A 15,807-nucleotide genomic window follows, 5' to 3' on the forward strand; every position below is an offset into this window, starting at 1 on the left:
CGCAGCCACATCAGGTTACACTGTCGGCTTCTGATAAACCAGTTTCACTTTAAGCGCTGCAGGGGCTTCTGGGGAAATTCAAGGATCAGAAACACAAAAAGAAAAGAATGCACGAAAAATGAATGAAGCAGTAAAACACAGTATTAGAAGTCACAGTTTATCTCGGTATTATATACACCGTCATTACGAACTAAAAGCTGCTGCTTTTTCACACGCTTTGAACCCTGTGGCTTAAACAACCGAAATACATTCATTAATGCATTGATTGGCAGAGTAAAAGACACATAGTAAATATAAATTCTTACCTGTTAGTTTCAGTGGGATTCATTAAATTATGAAGAAAATATTCCACATAAAGCATCCTGATTATCCAGAATGGTGTGTAAACGGTGAAGAGATGTCCTGCAGCTGTGCTGTCAGATCTCCTCACTCCCACTGAGTCTTGGCGATTAATTATCCCGTGTCACAAAGAAATAAAATAATGTTAAAATTAGTCCGCTTTGTTTGTGTGTAGCAGACGATAACAGTGTAACGTCCAAAGTGAACCTGAACTGCACTACCCACAATACTCCCTGCGTTGAGCGGCCAATCATGTCTTGCGCTTAATGATGACATCATCAACAAGCGACAGCCAGTCTGCCATAAACCACTGATCTCCACATGACAGGGACTAAAATTTTGATTTTAGGGTTTGCAAACATTTTTGACTGTTAAACTTTGCTCACTTTACAAGAAAAGAAAATGTTAGCGGAATTAAATTTATTGGAAGATAACTGGTCCGATGATGGTTTTAAAACTTATCTGAAAAGCTAATCCGCTAACAAAAACATTAGCTTTGATAATTATCGGTTATCGGATTAGCTCAACAGTGCCCACCACTGAATTTAATAAACGCAAACCGAATTCCAGACATTTTATATATAATACTCAACAAACTGGACAAACAGTGTTGTAAAGGACAATAATCAGGACGTTAAAGAGCAAACTTCACTTTCCACCAGAACAACATGAACAGGAAGTGATCGCGGCTCACAGCAATTCCCATTGAAATAATGGAGAAACAACCTGAGCTTCTTGCATGTTTACATAAAACAAACACAATAACAACGTCTAAAACCCAGATATTTCACAAGAGTTTTAGGCACAATATACAAAGAGTTTTATGTTGCGGTGTTAATGCTGTTAAAGTGCAGCTTGATCAGAGCATCTCAGTGCATTTCTAATGGTAGATGTCTCGCAGCGCGACAACCTCTTCGAAGTTGTGTGAGATTTTGCGGGATTTGAAACCTCAATATCTTCAGTTGTCTGATACATTGTTAGCCTTAAGAGAGCGGACATCTGTGCAGAAAACAGTTTTTCAGTATCTCATCTACAACCCCAATTCCAATGAAGTTGAGACGTTGTGTAAAATTTAAATAAAAACAGATGCAAATCCTCTTCAACCTATTTTCAGTTGAATACACCACAAAGACAAGATATTTAATGTTCAAACTGATAAACTGTATTGTTTTGTGCAAATATTACACACCTCTCTGCAGCTTCTCTCCCCCTGCCATCCCCTCATTACCCCATCCCCGTAGAGACGGTGCCTGCTCCCAGACCACCAATAACCAGCAAAAATCTATTTAAGCATAAAAATTCAAAAAGAAAAAATATAGTACCTTCAACTGCACCACAGACTAAAACAGTTAAATGTGGTCTATTAAACATTAGGTCTCTCTCTTCTAAGTCCCTGTTAGTAAATGATATAATAATTGATCAACATATTGATTTATTCTGCCTTACAGAAACCTGGTTACTGCAGGATGAATATGTTAGTTTAAATGAGTCAACACCCCCGAGTCACACTAACTGTCAGAACGCTCGTAGCACGGGCCGGGGCGGAGGATTAGCAGCAATCTTCCATTCCAGCTTATTAATTAATCAAAAACCCAGACAGAGCTTTAATTCATTTGAAAGCTTGACTCTTAGTCTTGTCCATCCAAAATTGGAAGTCCCAAAAACCAGTTTTATTTGTTATTATCTATCGTCCACCTGGTCGTTACTGTGAGTTTCTCTGTGAATTTTCAGACCTTTTGTCTGACTTAGTGCTTAGCTCAGTCTGTTGCTCTATAAAAAAGCCCTCCGTAAAGCTAGGACATCTTACTACTCATCACTAATTGAAGAAAATAAGAACAACCCAGGTTTCTTTTCAGCACTGTAGCCAGGCTGACAGAGTCAGAGCTCTATTGAGCCGAGTATTCCTTTAACTTTAACTAGTAATGACTTCATGACTTTCTTTGCTAATAAAATTTTAACTATTAGAGAAAAAATTACTCATAACCATCCCAAAGACGTATCGTTATCTTTGGCTGCTTTCAGTGATGCCGGTATTTGGTTAGACTCTTTCTCTCCGATTGTTCTGTCTGAGTTATTTTCATTAGTTACTTCATCCAAACCATCAACATGTCTATTAGACCCCATTCCTACCAGGCTGCTCAAGGAAGCCCTACCATTATTTAATGCTTCGATCTTAATATGATCAATCTATCTTTATTAGTTGGCTATGTACCACAGGCTTTTAAGGTGGCAGTAATTAAACCATTACTTAAAAAGCCATCACTTGACCCAACTATCTTAGCTAATTATAGGCCAATCTCCAACCTTCCTTTCTCTCAAAAATTCTTGAAAGGGTAGTTGTAAACAGCTAACTGATCATCTGCAGAGGAATGGTCTATTTGAAGAGTTTCAGTCAGGTTTTAGAATTCATCATAGTACAGAAACAGCATTAGTGAAGGTTACAAATGATCTTATGGCCTCAGACAGTGGACTCATCTCTGTGCTTGTTCTGTTAGACCTCAGTGCTGCTTTTGATACTGTTGACCATAAAATTTTATTACAGAGATTAGAGCATGCCATAGGTATTAAAGGCACTGCGCTGCGGTGGTTTGAATCATATTTATCTAATAGATTACAATTTGTTCATGTAATGGGGAATCTTCTTCACAGACTAAAGTTAATTATGGAGTTCCACAAGGTTCTGTGCTAGGACCAATTTTATTCACTTTATACATGCTTCCCTTAGGCAGTATTATTAGATGGCATTGCTTAAATTTTCATTGTTACGCAGATGATACCCAGCTTTATCTATCCATGAAGCCAGAGGACACACACCAATTAGCTAAATTGCAGGATTGTCTTACAGACATAAAGACATGGATGACCTCTAATTTCCTGCTTTTAAACTCAGATAAAACTGAAGTTATTGTACTTGGCCCCACAAATCTTAGAAACATGGTGTCTAACCAGATCCTTACTCTGGATGGCATTACCCTGACCTCTAGTAATACTGTGAGAAATCTTGGAGTCATTTTTGATCAGGGTATGTCATTCAATGTGCATATTAAACAAATATGTAGGACTGCTTTTTTGCATTTGCGCAATATCTCTAAAATTAGAAAGGTCTTGTCTCAGAGTGATGCTGAAATTTCCTCTAGGCTGGACTGTTGTAATTCATTATTATCAGGTTGTCCTAAACGTTCCCTGAAAAGCCTTCAGTTAATTCAAAATGCTGCAGCTAGAGTACTAACGGGGACTAGAAGGAGAGAGCATATCTCACCCATATTGGCCTCTCTTCATTGGCTTCCTGTTAATTCTAGAATAGAATTTAAAATTCTTCTTCTTACTTATAAGGTTTTGAATAATCAGGTCCCATCTTATCTTAGGGACCTCATAGTACCATATCACCCCAATCGAGCGCTTCGCTCTCAGACTGAAGGCTTACTTGTAGTTCCTAGGGTTTGTAAGAGTAGAATGGGAGGCAGAGCCTTCAGCTTTCAGGCTCCTCTCCTGTGGAACCAGCTCCCAATTCAGATCAGGGAGACAGACACCCTCTCTACTTTTAAGATTAGGCTTAAAACTTTCCTTTTTGCTAAAGCTTATAGTTAGGGCTGGATCAGGTGACCCTGAACCATCCCTTAGTTATGCTGCTATAGACTTAGACTGCGGGGGGTTCCCATGATGCATGATGAGTGTTTCTTTCTCCTTTTGCTCTGTATGCACCACTCTGCATTTAATCATTAGTGATTGATCTCTGCTCCCCTCCACAGCATGTCTTTTTCCTGGTTCTCTCCCTCAGCCCCAACCAGTCCCAGCAGAAGACTGCCCCTCCCTGAGCCTGGTTCTGCTGGAGGTTTCTTCCTGTTAAAAGGGAGTTTTTCCTTCTCACTGTCGCCAAGTGCTTGCTTACAGGGGGTCGTTTTGACCGTTGGGGTTTTTCCGTAATTATTGTATGGCCTTGCCTTACAATATAAAGCGCCTTGGGGCAATGGTTTGTTGTGATTTGGCGCTATATAAATAAAATTGATTGAATTGATTGAAATATTTGCTCATTTTGAAATGGATGCCTGCAACACATTTCAAAAAGTTGGGAGGGGGCAACAAAAGACTCGGAATGTGATGAATGCTCAAAGAACACCTGTTTGGAAACAGGTGAGTGTCATGATTGGGTATTAAAGGAGCATCCCAAAAGGCTCAGCTGTTCATAAGCAAAGATGGGGCAAGGGTCACCACTGACCTTCGATCCCTCAGGCGGCACTGCATTAAAAACCGACATCATTGTGTAAAGGATCTTACCGTGTGGGTTCAGGAACACTTCAGAAAACCAATTTCAGTTAACACAGTTTGTCACTGCATCTACAAGTGCAAGTTAAAACTCTACCATGCAACGTGAAAGCCAAACATCAACAACATCCAGAAATGCTGCCGCCTTCTCTGGGCCTGAGCTCAATTGAAATGAACAGAGGCAAAGTGGAAAAGTCTGCTGTGGTCTGATGGGTCCCCATTTCAAATTGTATTTGGAAATCATGGATGTCATGTCCTCTGGACAAAAGAGGAAAAAGACCATTAAGATTGTTACCAGTGCAAAGTTCAAAAGCCAGCATTTGTGATGGTATTGGGGGTGTGGCATCTGTGATGGCACCATCAATGCTGAAAGGTACATCCAGGTTTCGGAGCAACATGTTGTGTGTTGAGGGGTTTGGCTGGATGTTTTTTCTTGCTCTCCAGGTGGTATGCAAACTGGTTTTTGTCTGTGGAGAATGTGCTGGCAGAAGAGTCCTTCACCCTCATCAGCATGATTTGCAGCACCTGTGGATGATGCTCACGTGCAGACTTAAAGACTTTCAGCTGAAGCAGATAATGAGATGGCGTCTGCATTTAAGCCATGAGTGATTCAAGCAGAATTGCCGAGGAACTCGACCTTGTGACGTTCGTTTTGTGAGACGCTGAGGACCGCGCCTGGGTTTGACACATCGTGCCTGTGAAGGAGGACGGGTGAGGGACACATGCTGTCAGCACACATCAGAGGTGATTGATTGTCTGAATAAGTGTTAATAGTAATTTGGTATTTTGTTACGCAGTATATTTGAACATTGATGAGAATTGTGCAGCTCGCTTCCACGGCCGTGGCGTGCGGACTGATGATCCTCCACCTGTTGTGAGAAGCTGCTCATTTACATAAAGCTTAAATTCAGACCTGAATGTGTTGCTGATAGTGTGTGCCTTTGAAGGATATTAGTTGTAGCTGTTGACTTACCTCACCTCTTCTATCCTTCACAGAGTCAGTTTGTCGTGTCCACCTGGGGGGTGTTTGGCGGTGAATGTGAGTCCAGAAGCGCCGGGCTTCGATCCCTTTGGGCGCTGGAGAGCGCGCCGTCCTTCACTCCGCCAGATAAACGCACTTTTATGTTGTACACTGAGTATTGCACAAGAAGGGGAAAATAAAATTGTTTTGTTTTTTCTGGAACCGCTTTCTGGTTATTTAGCGCTGGGTTCAGTCAGACGCAGGTCCGCTCCTCAACCCGCGTCGGCACATAACACAACACATGCTGCCATCCAAGCAACATCTATTTCAGGGACGTCCCTACTTATTTCAGCAAGACAATGCCAAGCCACATTCTGCACGTGTTACAACAATGTGGCTTCGTAGTAAAAAAGTGCGGGTACTAGACTGGCCTTCCTGCAGTCCAGACCTGTCGCCCATTGAAAATGTGTGATGCATTATGAAGCGCAAGATACGACAATGGAGACCCCGGACTGTTGAACAACTGAAATCGTACATCAAGCAAGAATGGGAAAGAATTCCACCTACAAAGCTTCAACAATTAGTGTCCTCAGTTCCCAATGCTTATTACGTTATTACGAGTGTTGTTAGAAGGAAAGGTGATGTAATACAGTGGTAAACATTTGTAACGTGTTGTAGGCATCCATTTCAAAATGAGCAAATATTTGCACAAAAACAATAGTCTATCAGTTTGAACATTAAATCTTTGTGGTGCATTCAGTTGAATATAGGTTGAAGAGGATTTTGCAGATCATTGTATTCTGTTTTTATTTACAACTTCATTGGAATTGGGTTTGTATTTACCAACATATAGCAACAAATGAATTTTAGACAGTGCCCCCTGATTTGACTTGAACCTTTGACCTTCACATGACCTGAATGGTGAGAGGAGGGTCCATTGAGTTTATCATCCAAAACTGATTGAAATTGTACCTTACGTTTTTTTTTTTTGGAGATATGTCTGTGGACAGACAGGCAGAATACAGTACTGTGCAAAACCTTTAGGCAATCCTGGAGAGATAATAAAACTAGCATTTGATTTCCCCACCCCACCCCCCTTTTTTATTGGCATGTCAACTTAAAATCAGTTCCAACAAAAGTGAATATGTGAGCTAGATTTTTTTATTCCATAATAATCATTTCTTTGTAGTAAGTGGACTGGCCAGTTGAATACCACACAAACACTATTGCAAATGATCATGCAATATTAAAATGATTGTAAAACATAATTACTCATAGTAAATACTTGTTGGGGTCCTCTGACTTGTGCTCTGGTGCAATTTATACACCAAATATCACACGTAAATAGAACCCGCTTTTCATATCGATTGTCATTAAAGTTGAAATTGAGCACAGATTTCATTTGTGTATGAATTTTTCAGGTTTCCATAATTTTTAATGCTTTTATGATGTATTACGTGTGTAAAACATTTGCGTAGTACCATACAGGTCTTCCAGCATTGCATTCCTCATAGTTTTGTTTTTTTTTTTTTTTTGCCATTGTTGAGTGTTTGCTGCCTCAGTGCTGCTTTGGTTTATCTTTTATGAAGACTTTCTGGTTTTCTGGACTGCCTCAGCAATTGTTCCCTCATGGACATTGTTGCCTCACTGACTGCCTTTCCTGTAGTAAGTGTACTTACTACAGGAAAGGCAATTCCTCAATTAACATTCAAAAAACAAAATAAATATTGGAATCGATGTCATCGATTCCAATGTTAATTGAGGAATTGCTTGCTCCTTGGTTTCCAGGCTTTTAGGTCATGATGATGATGTGAACTCTTACAGGTGGGCAGTGACACATTTGTATCTGATACCTCAAAATCTTTAGTTGTTATCCCGAAATTGGGGTCGACCTTTAGAACCAAAACACTGTCATCATGTCTTTGTGATGGTGAATAAAGAAAAACCTGACTGGTGGAGATCTAAAATTGTGCTCAGGAGACCTTGGCTTATTTTTTACATTTTTTTTAAGCCATGCTTTTAAATGCAAGAAGCCACTAGTTATTTACAGCAGGTAGGACCACAGATACAGCCAAAGGGCCCAATTCATCCCGAATATACCACTTACTCATTCAAAAGCTTTTACAAGAAATTGCAGCAATATAGGGAAGCTTTGAATCATTCATGTTCTTTATCTTGGCGTATGTGAACTGTTGAAGACTGAAATACTGGTAATAGTGAAGAAGCACTGAGATAAATCTATGTTGTATCTGTTATTTTTAATAACATTATATTGCTATTAAGTTGTAGTGATTGACATAACACACATGATGCTATTGAAATTATGTGAACTGTGAAAAATTTGATTTTGATCGTTTTGAGCCAATGTGTAAGTAAATATATGTGTAATGTGGGGACAGTTTTAAATGTGTTCCTTCTCATGGTTTAAGAATTATTTTAGAGTTGCTAAAGGGCTTGAAGCAGTGGCAATATTTAACATTGAGAGGGACTTAAATGATAAACAATCACAATAGTAAATTAAAATCATTGTAACTTAAGCCTAATGTAAACCAAAGTAATGCTGCATTTTGAAATGTAATAGTTTTTATTTTTATCAGTGTGAACAGAAAGGATAATTCAATTCTTAGGATCTGTTAATCTTTGGATTTCACTTGTTTCCTAGGGTTTACTTGATTTTGTGGGATTTTTTCTCTGTGGTTTCCAGTCCGAATTAAAGTCTCCTGCAGCGACATTGACTCTTATTGCCAACGTTCTCGCTCGTATTGTGAGCCCTGACAGAGGATTATCACTCTTCTTGTGTGAGAAGAATCTTGTTGTGTCCCACGCCGAGAGGTGAGTTAGCCTAACCTAATTCACTTGACTGTTCTTAGGGTAGAATTAGGTTTGTGTTATTGTCTTTTTGCACAAAGAACAGCTTGGACAAAAACAGTTTTTTTTCTGTGATTGCCAATCACTGGATACATTTATACAGCTTAAACTCTAAAAAGTGCTTTTTGTCAGAGAATGATGATAGATTTTACAGTATTAAGAACTGATACAGTTTGAAACTTTGCCTCTGTATTCCATGACAATGGACTTGAAGCAGTCAAATTGTGCCCTCAGACCCTGTGCTGACTGTAGCCTTTAAATGTTAGGTTTGCTGTCACAGTTACAAAATGAACCCAGTATGCAGGCAGCCGACATGATTTTAAACACCAGTGATTAAGGGTGTAACGATACATGTATTTGTATTGAACCGTTTCGGTATGGGATGTTCAGTTCGGTACAGTGCTGTGGACGGGTGAGTTCGCGTTGCGTGTACCTTCAGCGTTGCCAACTTGGTAACTTTCGCGCTAAATTTGGCCACCCTCTTGACCAGGGGTGGCCAAGTTCGGTCCTCGAGAGCCACCTTCCTGACACTCTTAGTTGTCTCCCTGCTCCAACACACCTGAATCTAATGAAAGACTCGTTAGCAGACTTTTAATGAGCCTTTCATTGGATTCAGGTGTGTTGGAGCAGGGAGACAACTAACAGTGTCAGGAAGGTGGCTCTCGAGGACCGAACTTGGCCACCCCTGCTCTTGATGACTTATTTCCTCAAAAGTGACAAATCTAGCTACTTTTCCTGTCGTTACTGGAGATTTTTGTGATGGTTGACGACTGAAGGTGAAAGTCTTTGTTGTCACCGTGCGGCAGCGGGTCTCCCCTCCACCGCAGCCTGCAGCAGCCTGTAAAGCGCTGAGCGCAGGGATATCTACCATCCTCCTCACTCGGACTCGCTCATCCTACTGACCTTGTTTGCTGCGCTGTGATTAAATAGTCCCCAGACTTTGAGAAGCCCTGGCCTTGAAGTTATTTTATTTTAATAAGTGATGGCCAATTTTAATGGCAAAATACACTCAACAAAAATATAAATGCAACACTTTTGGTTTTTCTCCCATTTTGTATGAGATGAACTCAAAGATCTAAAACTTTTTCCACATACACAATATCACCATTTCCCTCAAATATTGTTCACAAACCAGTCTAAGTCTGTGATAGTGAGCACTTCTCCTTTGCTGAGATAATCCATCCCACCTCACAGGTGTGCCATATCAAGATGCTGATTAGACACCATGATTAGTGCACAGGTGTGCCTTAGACTGCCCACAATAAAAGGCCACTCTGAAAGGTGCAGTTTTATCACACAGCACAATGCTACAGAGGTCGCAAGATTTGAGGGAGCGTGCAATTGGCATGCTGACAGCAGGAATGTCAACCAGAGCTGTTGCTTGTGTATTGAATGTTCATTTCTCTACCATAAGCCGTCTCCAAAGGCGTTCCAGAGAATTTGGCAGTACATCCAACCAGCCTCACAACCGCAGACCACGTGTAACCACACCAGCCCAGGACCTCCACATCCAGCATGTTCACCTCCAGGATCGTCTGAGACCAGCCACTCGGACAGCTGCTGAAACAATCGGTTTGCATAACCAAAGAATTTCTGCAGAAACCGTCTCAGGGAAGCTCATCTGCATGCTCGTCGTCCTCATCGGGGTCTCGACCTGACTCCAGTTCGTCGTCGTAACCGACTTGAGTGGGCAAATGCTCACATTCGCTGGCGTTTGGCACGTTGAAGAGGTGTTCTCTTCACGGATGAATCCTGGTTCACACTGTTCAGGGCAGATGGCAGACAGCATGTGTGGCGTTGTGTGGGTGAGCGGTTTTCTGATGTCAATGTTGTGGATCGAGGGCCCATGGTGGCGGTGGGGTTATGGTATGACAGGCGTCTGTTATGGACAAAGAACACAGGTGCATTTTATTGATGGCATTTTGAATGCACAGAGATACCGTGACGAGCTCCTGAGGCCCATTGTTGTGCCATACATCCAAGAACATCACCTCATGTTGCAGCAGGATAATGCACGGTCCCATGTTGCAAGGATCTGTACACAATTTTTGGAAGCTGAAAATGTCCTAGTTCTTGCATGGCCGGCATACTCACCGGACATGTCATCCATTGAGCACGTTTGGGATGCTCTGGACCGGCGTATACGACAGCGTGTACCAGTTCCTGCCAATATCCAGCAACTTCGCACAGCCATTGAAAAGGAGTGGACCAACATTCCACAGGCCACAATTGACAACCTGATCAACTCTATGCGAAGGAGATGTGTTGCACTGCATGAGGCAAATGGTGGTCACACCAGATACTGACTGGTATCCCCCCCCCCAATAAAACAAAACTGCACCTTTCAGAGTGGCCTTTTATTGTGGGCAGGCTAAGGCACACCTGTGCACTAATCATGGTGTCTAATCAGCATCTTGATATGGCACACCTGTGAGGTGGGATGGATTATCTCAGCAAAGGAGAAGTGCTCACTATCACAGATTTAGACTGGTTTGTGAACAATATTTGAGGGAAATGGTGATATTGTGTATGTGGAAAAAGTTTTAGATCTTTGAGTTCATCTCATACAAAATAGGAGCAAAACCAAAAGTGTTGTGTTTATATTTTTGTTGAGTGTAAATAAACAAACTAAGAATCAAGCTTATTTGTGGATCAAAATATTTTAAGGTGGTTTTACTCAGGTTTTTGCCTTACACGTTTTTGTTTTCAAATCTTATTTCAAAAGATATATTAACACACACTAAATGAACAGTTAATAGAAAGACATAGAAAATAAAATAAATTGTACAAAAGTAAAGGGATTTTTTAAACATTAATTCTCTTTAAAAAATTCCTTATAGAGTCTTGGACAAGTTCATTTTCTGGCAAAAAATATGAATGTTAAATAAAACTGAACAGGGCTTCATGCGAGAACCGTTGTGCCACACTTGTGGAAAGGTTTTGTTAAAAGCTGTTTACTAGGAATTTATTTTTATAATATTTCGTTCATTTGTTGTTTATTTGAGAACATTTTATTTAACTTATTACCAGGCAGCACTTTGCAGTTTTTTTTGTTTTCCTGTTTGTATAATGTTACAATAAATTATTGGTTTAAACAAGTAAATTTAGGTTTTGCATTTTGTTTCCGTACTGTACCGAAAATGAACCGAACCATGTCCTCAGAACCGAGGTATGTGCCGAACCGTGATTTTTGTGTGTCATTACACCCCTTATCAGTGATTTATTGTCCAAGTTCACACCCATCAGCAGTCACATGAATACAAAAAGCCCAAAACGACGTCCAACAAATGAAAAGGGAATCCAGAGGAAACAGCAGGAGAAAATAATTACAACACCAATACTAAGCCCACAACCACAGCTTAATGTGGCTTTGATTGGAGGAACTGCATTGTGCAACCTTTGTCCTGACCTAAACTCACAGAATTTAAAAAGGCTGTGAATTTGACAAAATTTGGTAAACAATACCAACGGGTCACTTTCCGTAATAAATTCTCTCTTTTGAAAACCCCAAAATAACTTGAGCTTGCTTAAACGATATCATCCAAACAGCCACGCTTTAAAGAGTTTACCTTTTAACTGTCTTCTTTTCAGAACATTTGCTGCTGATGTTGTTGTGCAGTTCACCCTGAAGCTGCTGGATGACGAGCTCCCCTCACTGAGTGACTCAGATATGTACCACGCATTGTGTGGAGCCTACATCTTTGTGTGCAGGCAGATATACAGCACCTGTGAGGGCTTACAGGTTCTCCGCCCATACGGCCTGCACAAGGCAATCAATGCTGCATGGAAAAAGGTACGCTGGTCAGGCTGTGCAAATTAATCCGTGACTGTTCCCCCCGTGCATATTCATGAACAACACTAATCGCTTTCTCTCAGATTTTAGTCATCATTTGTTACTCTGAAAGAAATAAGTATCACAGAAAGACATTACTTGATTATAAATTAAACATTTTCTGCCTTTTGGCTCTTCTAAACTGCACCTGGGACTCCAACTTCTTGAAAAGGGTTTTTTGTTCTTTTTTTTGGCAGTTGTTACAAAAAGGACAACAATATTTCACTTGAAAATGTTTAGTGCATTGTTTATATGGATGCTCCAGGTGTTTTTTTTGTATTCTGGCTCATCTATGTCCAATAAAAGTGTAATAAAGTTAAATAGATACATCGATAAATAACAGTGTATCCGGAAAGTATTCATGGCACTTCACTTTATCTATATTTTGTTATGTTACAGCCTTATTCCAAAATGGATGAAGTTCATTTTTTCCTCAGAATTCTACACACCCCATAATGATATTGTGAAAAAAAAAAGTACATGTACATAAGTATTCACAGCCTTTGCCATGTAGCTCAAAATTGAGCTCAGGTGCACCCTGCTTCCACTGATCATCCTTGAGATGTTTCTACAGCTTAATTGGAGTCCACCTGGGGTAAATTCAGTTGATTGGACATGATTTGGAAAGACACACACCTGTCTACATATAAGGTCCCACAGTTGACAGTCAGAGCACAAACCAAGTATGAAGTCAAAGGAATTTTTTGTAGACCTCTAAGACAGGATTGCCTTGAGGCACAAATCTGGGGAAGGATACAGAAACATTTCTGCTGCTTTGAAGGTTCCAGTGAGCACAGTGGCCTCAATCATCTGTAAATGGAAGAAATTTGGATGCACCAGGACTCTTCCAAAAGCTGGCTGCCCGTCTAAACTGAGTGAACGGTGGAGAAGGGCCTTAGTCAGGGAGGTGACCAAGAACCCCATGATCACTCTGTCAGAGCTCCAGCATTCCTCTCTGAAGAGGGGAGAACATTCCAGAAGCACAACCAAAATTCTCTGGTCTGAAGAGACAAAGATTGAACTCTTTGGTGTGAATGCCAGGTGTCATGCTTGGAGGAAACCAGGCACCATCCCTACAGTGAAGCATGGTGGTGACAGCATCATGCTGTGGGGATGTTTTTCAGCAGCAGGAACTGGGAGACTAGTCAGGATTGAGGGAAAGATGAATGCAGCAATGTACAGAGACATCCTGGATGAAAACCTGCTCCAGAGCGCAGTTGACCTCAGACTGGGGCGACGGTTCATCTTTCAGCAGGACAATGACCCTAAGCACACAGCCAAGATATCAAAGGAGTTGTTGTGAAGGTGTCGTAGCACGGACCCACAACAGGGGGCGTAAATGAACGGACAATGAATAAACCAAAAGGTAACAATTTAATGTTGTGACACTACACAACGAAAAGATACAGAAAATCTGCACAGTCAATTAGCACCAGGTGACGTGTGGCAGGCTCGAAGATAGGAGACCCCCCCCGACGAGAGAGAAGCCGTACTCCACACGGCTTCCACCACCAACGGTCTGAAGAACACCGGAGCCGCCAAGTCCCGAATCCCCAGGTGGCCTCAGTCCCTGACTGTCGACCCTGGTACTGCTGGCAGAGAGCAAAAAACAGGATGTGTGAGTGTGAGTTCCTCAGGTCCATACCCCTCCCAGTCCACCAGATATTGGAAACCCCGGCCCTTACGACGGACGTCCAGAAGCCTGCGGACAGTCCAGGCAGGCTCCCCGTCGATGAGCCGGGCAGGAGGCGGCTTAGGTCCCGGAGTACAGAGGGGCGAGGTGTGGTGTGGCTTGAGACGGGAAACATGAAAGACGGGGTGAAGCCGCAGTGAAGCCGGGAGTCGAAGCTTCACTGCGGCCGGGTTGATGATCTGAGGATCTTAAATGGTCCGATGAATCTGTCTTTCAATTTAGGGGAGTCGACACACAGAGGGATGTCCTTGGTCGAAAGCCACACCTCCTGCCCAGGCTGGTATGTGGGGGCCGGGGAACGCCGGCGGTCCGCATGGGCCTTAGCCCTCGTCCGGGCCTTTACCAACGCAGAGCGGGCGGCCTGCCACACCCGGCGGCACCTCCTGAGGTGGGCCTGGACCGAGGGCACACCGACCTCTCCCTCCACCAACGGGAACAATGGGGGCTGGTACCCCAAACATGCCTCAAAAGGGGAGAGGCCGGTAGCAGACGAAACTTGGCTGTTGTGGGCATACTCGATCCAGGCCAGATGGTGACTCCAGGCCGCCAGATGCGCGGAGGTGACACATCGGAGGGCTTGCTCTAACTCCTGGTTAGCCCGCTCTGCCTGGCCGTTGGTCTGGGGGTGGTACCCGGACGAGAGACTTACGGTGGCCCCCAGCTCCTTACAGAAACTCTTCCACACCTGTGAAGAGAACTGGGGGCCCCGATCCGAGACGACGTCCGACGGTATCCCATGCAGCCGCATGACGTGGTGGACCAGGAGGTCTGCCGTCTCCTGGGCTGTCGGGAGCTTCGGGAGGGCCACGAAGAATCACGGTGTTGCCCTGGGACGGCGGGAGGCCCGTGACGAAGTCCAGGCCGATGTGAGACCAGGGGCGATGAGGCACTGGCAGAGGATGGAGGAGTCCCGTCGTCCTCCGGTGATCCGCCTTACCCCTGGCGCAGATAGTACAGGCCTGGACGTAGTCCCGGACATCGGTTTCCAGGGACGCCCACCAGAAGCGCTGCTGGACTACTGCCACGGTCCTGCGCACTCCGGGATGACAGGACAACTTGGACCCGTGACAGAAGTCCAAGACGGCAGCTCTTGCCTCTGGTGGGACGTATAGTCTGTTCTTGGGGCCAGTCCCCGGGTCCGGGCTTCTTGTCAGGGCCTCCCGGAGGGTCTTCTCCACGTCCCAGGTGAGGGTGGCCACGACAGTGGACTCGGGGATGATGGTCTCGGTGGGGTTCGACAGCTCCGCTTTGGCTTCTTCTTCATGCACCCGGGACAATGCATCTGGTTTTTGGTTCTTGGTCCCGGGGCGGTACGTGATCTGGAAGTCAAAGCGCCCGAAGAACAGAGACCAGCGGGCTTGCCTGGGGTTTAGCCGCTTGGCGGTCCGGATGTACTCCAGGTTCCGATGGTCCGTGAAAACCGTGAAGGGCAACGTCGCCCCCTCCAGCAGGTGTCTCCACTCTTCAAGAGCCTCCTTCACCGCGAGGAGTTCCCGATTGCCGACGTCATAGTTCCGTTCAGCTGGGGTCAACCTGCGGGAATAAAAGGCACAAGGATGGAGAACTTTATCAGCCTCCACGCTCTGGGACAGCACGGCTCCTATCCCTGAGTCAGAGGCGTCCACTTCAACTACGTACTGGCGATCAGGATCAGGCTGCACCAGAACTGGTGCAGTCGAGACCGGCGTTTCAACTCCTGGAACGCGGCTTCGCACCGATCCGACCAGGTGAAGGGGACTTTGGTGGAGGTCAGGGCAGTCAGGAGGCTAACTACCTGACTGTAACCCTTGATGAACCTCCTATAGAAATTTGCAAAGCCGAGGAACTGCTGTAGTTTCCTGCAGCTTATCG

General features: G+C 43.5%; 1 protein-coding gene across 1 annotated transcript in view; it reads left to right on the forward strand.

Moving 5' to 3' along the window:
* The window catches only part of tbc1d32 (TBC1 domain family, member 32), a 344,636-nt gene that overhangs the window by 87,164 nt on the left and 241,665 nt on the right, over positions 1-15,807 (forward strand). Inside the window, 2 exon segments of the mRNA XM_034162816.1 lie at positions 8,268-8,395; positions 12,023-12,240. Coding sequence (XP_034018707.1) covers positions 8,268-8,395; positions 12,023-12,240 — 346 coding nt within the window.

The sequence above is a fragment of the Thalassophryne amazonica genome, chromosome 21 (assembly GCF_902500255.1).
Source record: "Thalassophryne amazonica chromosome 21, fThaAma1.1, whole genome shotgun sequence".
NCBI lineage: Eukaryota > Metazoa > Chordata > Actinopteri > Batrachoidiformes > Batrachoididae > Thalassophryne > Thalassophryne amazonica.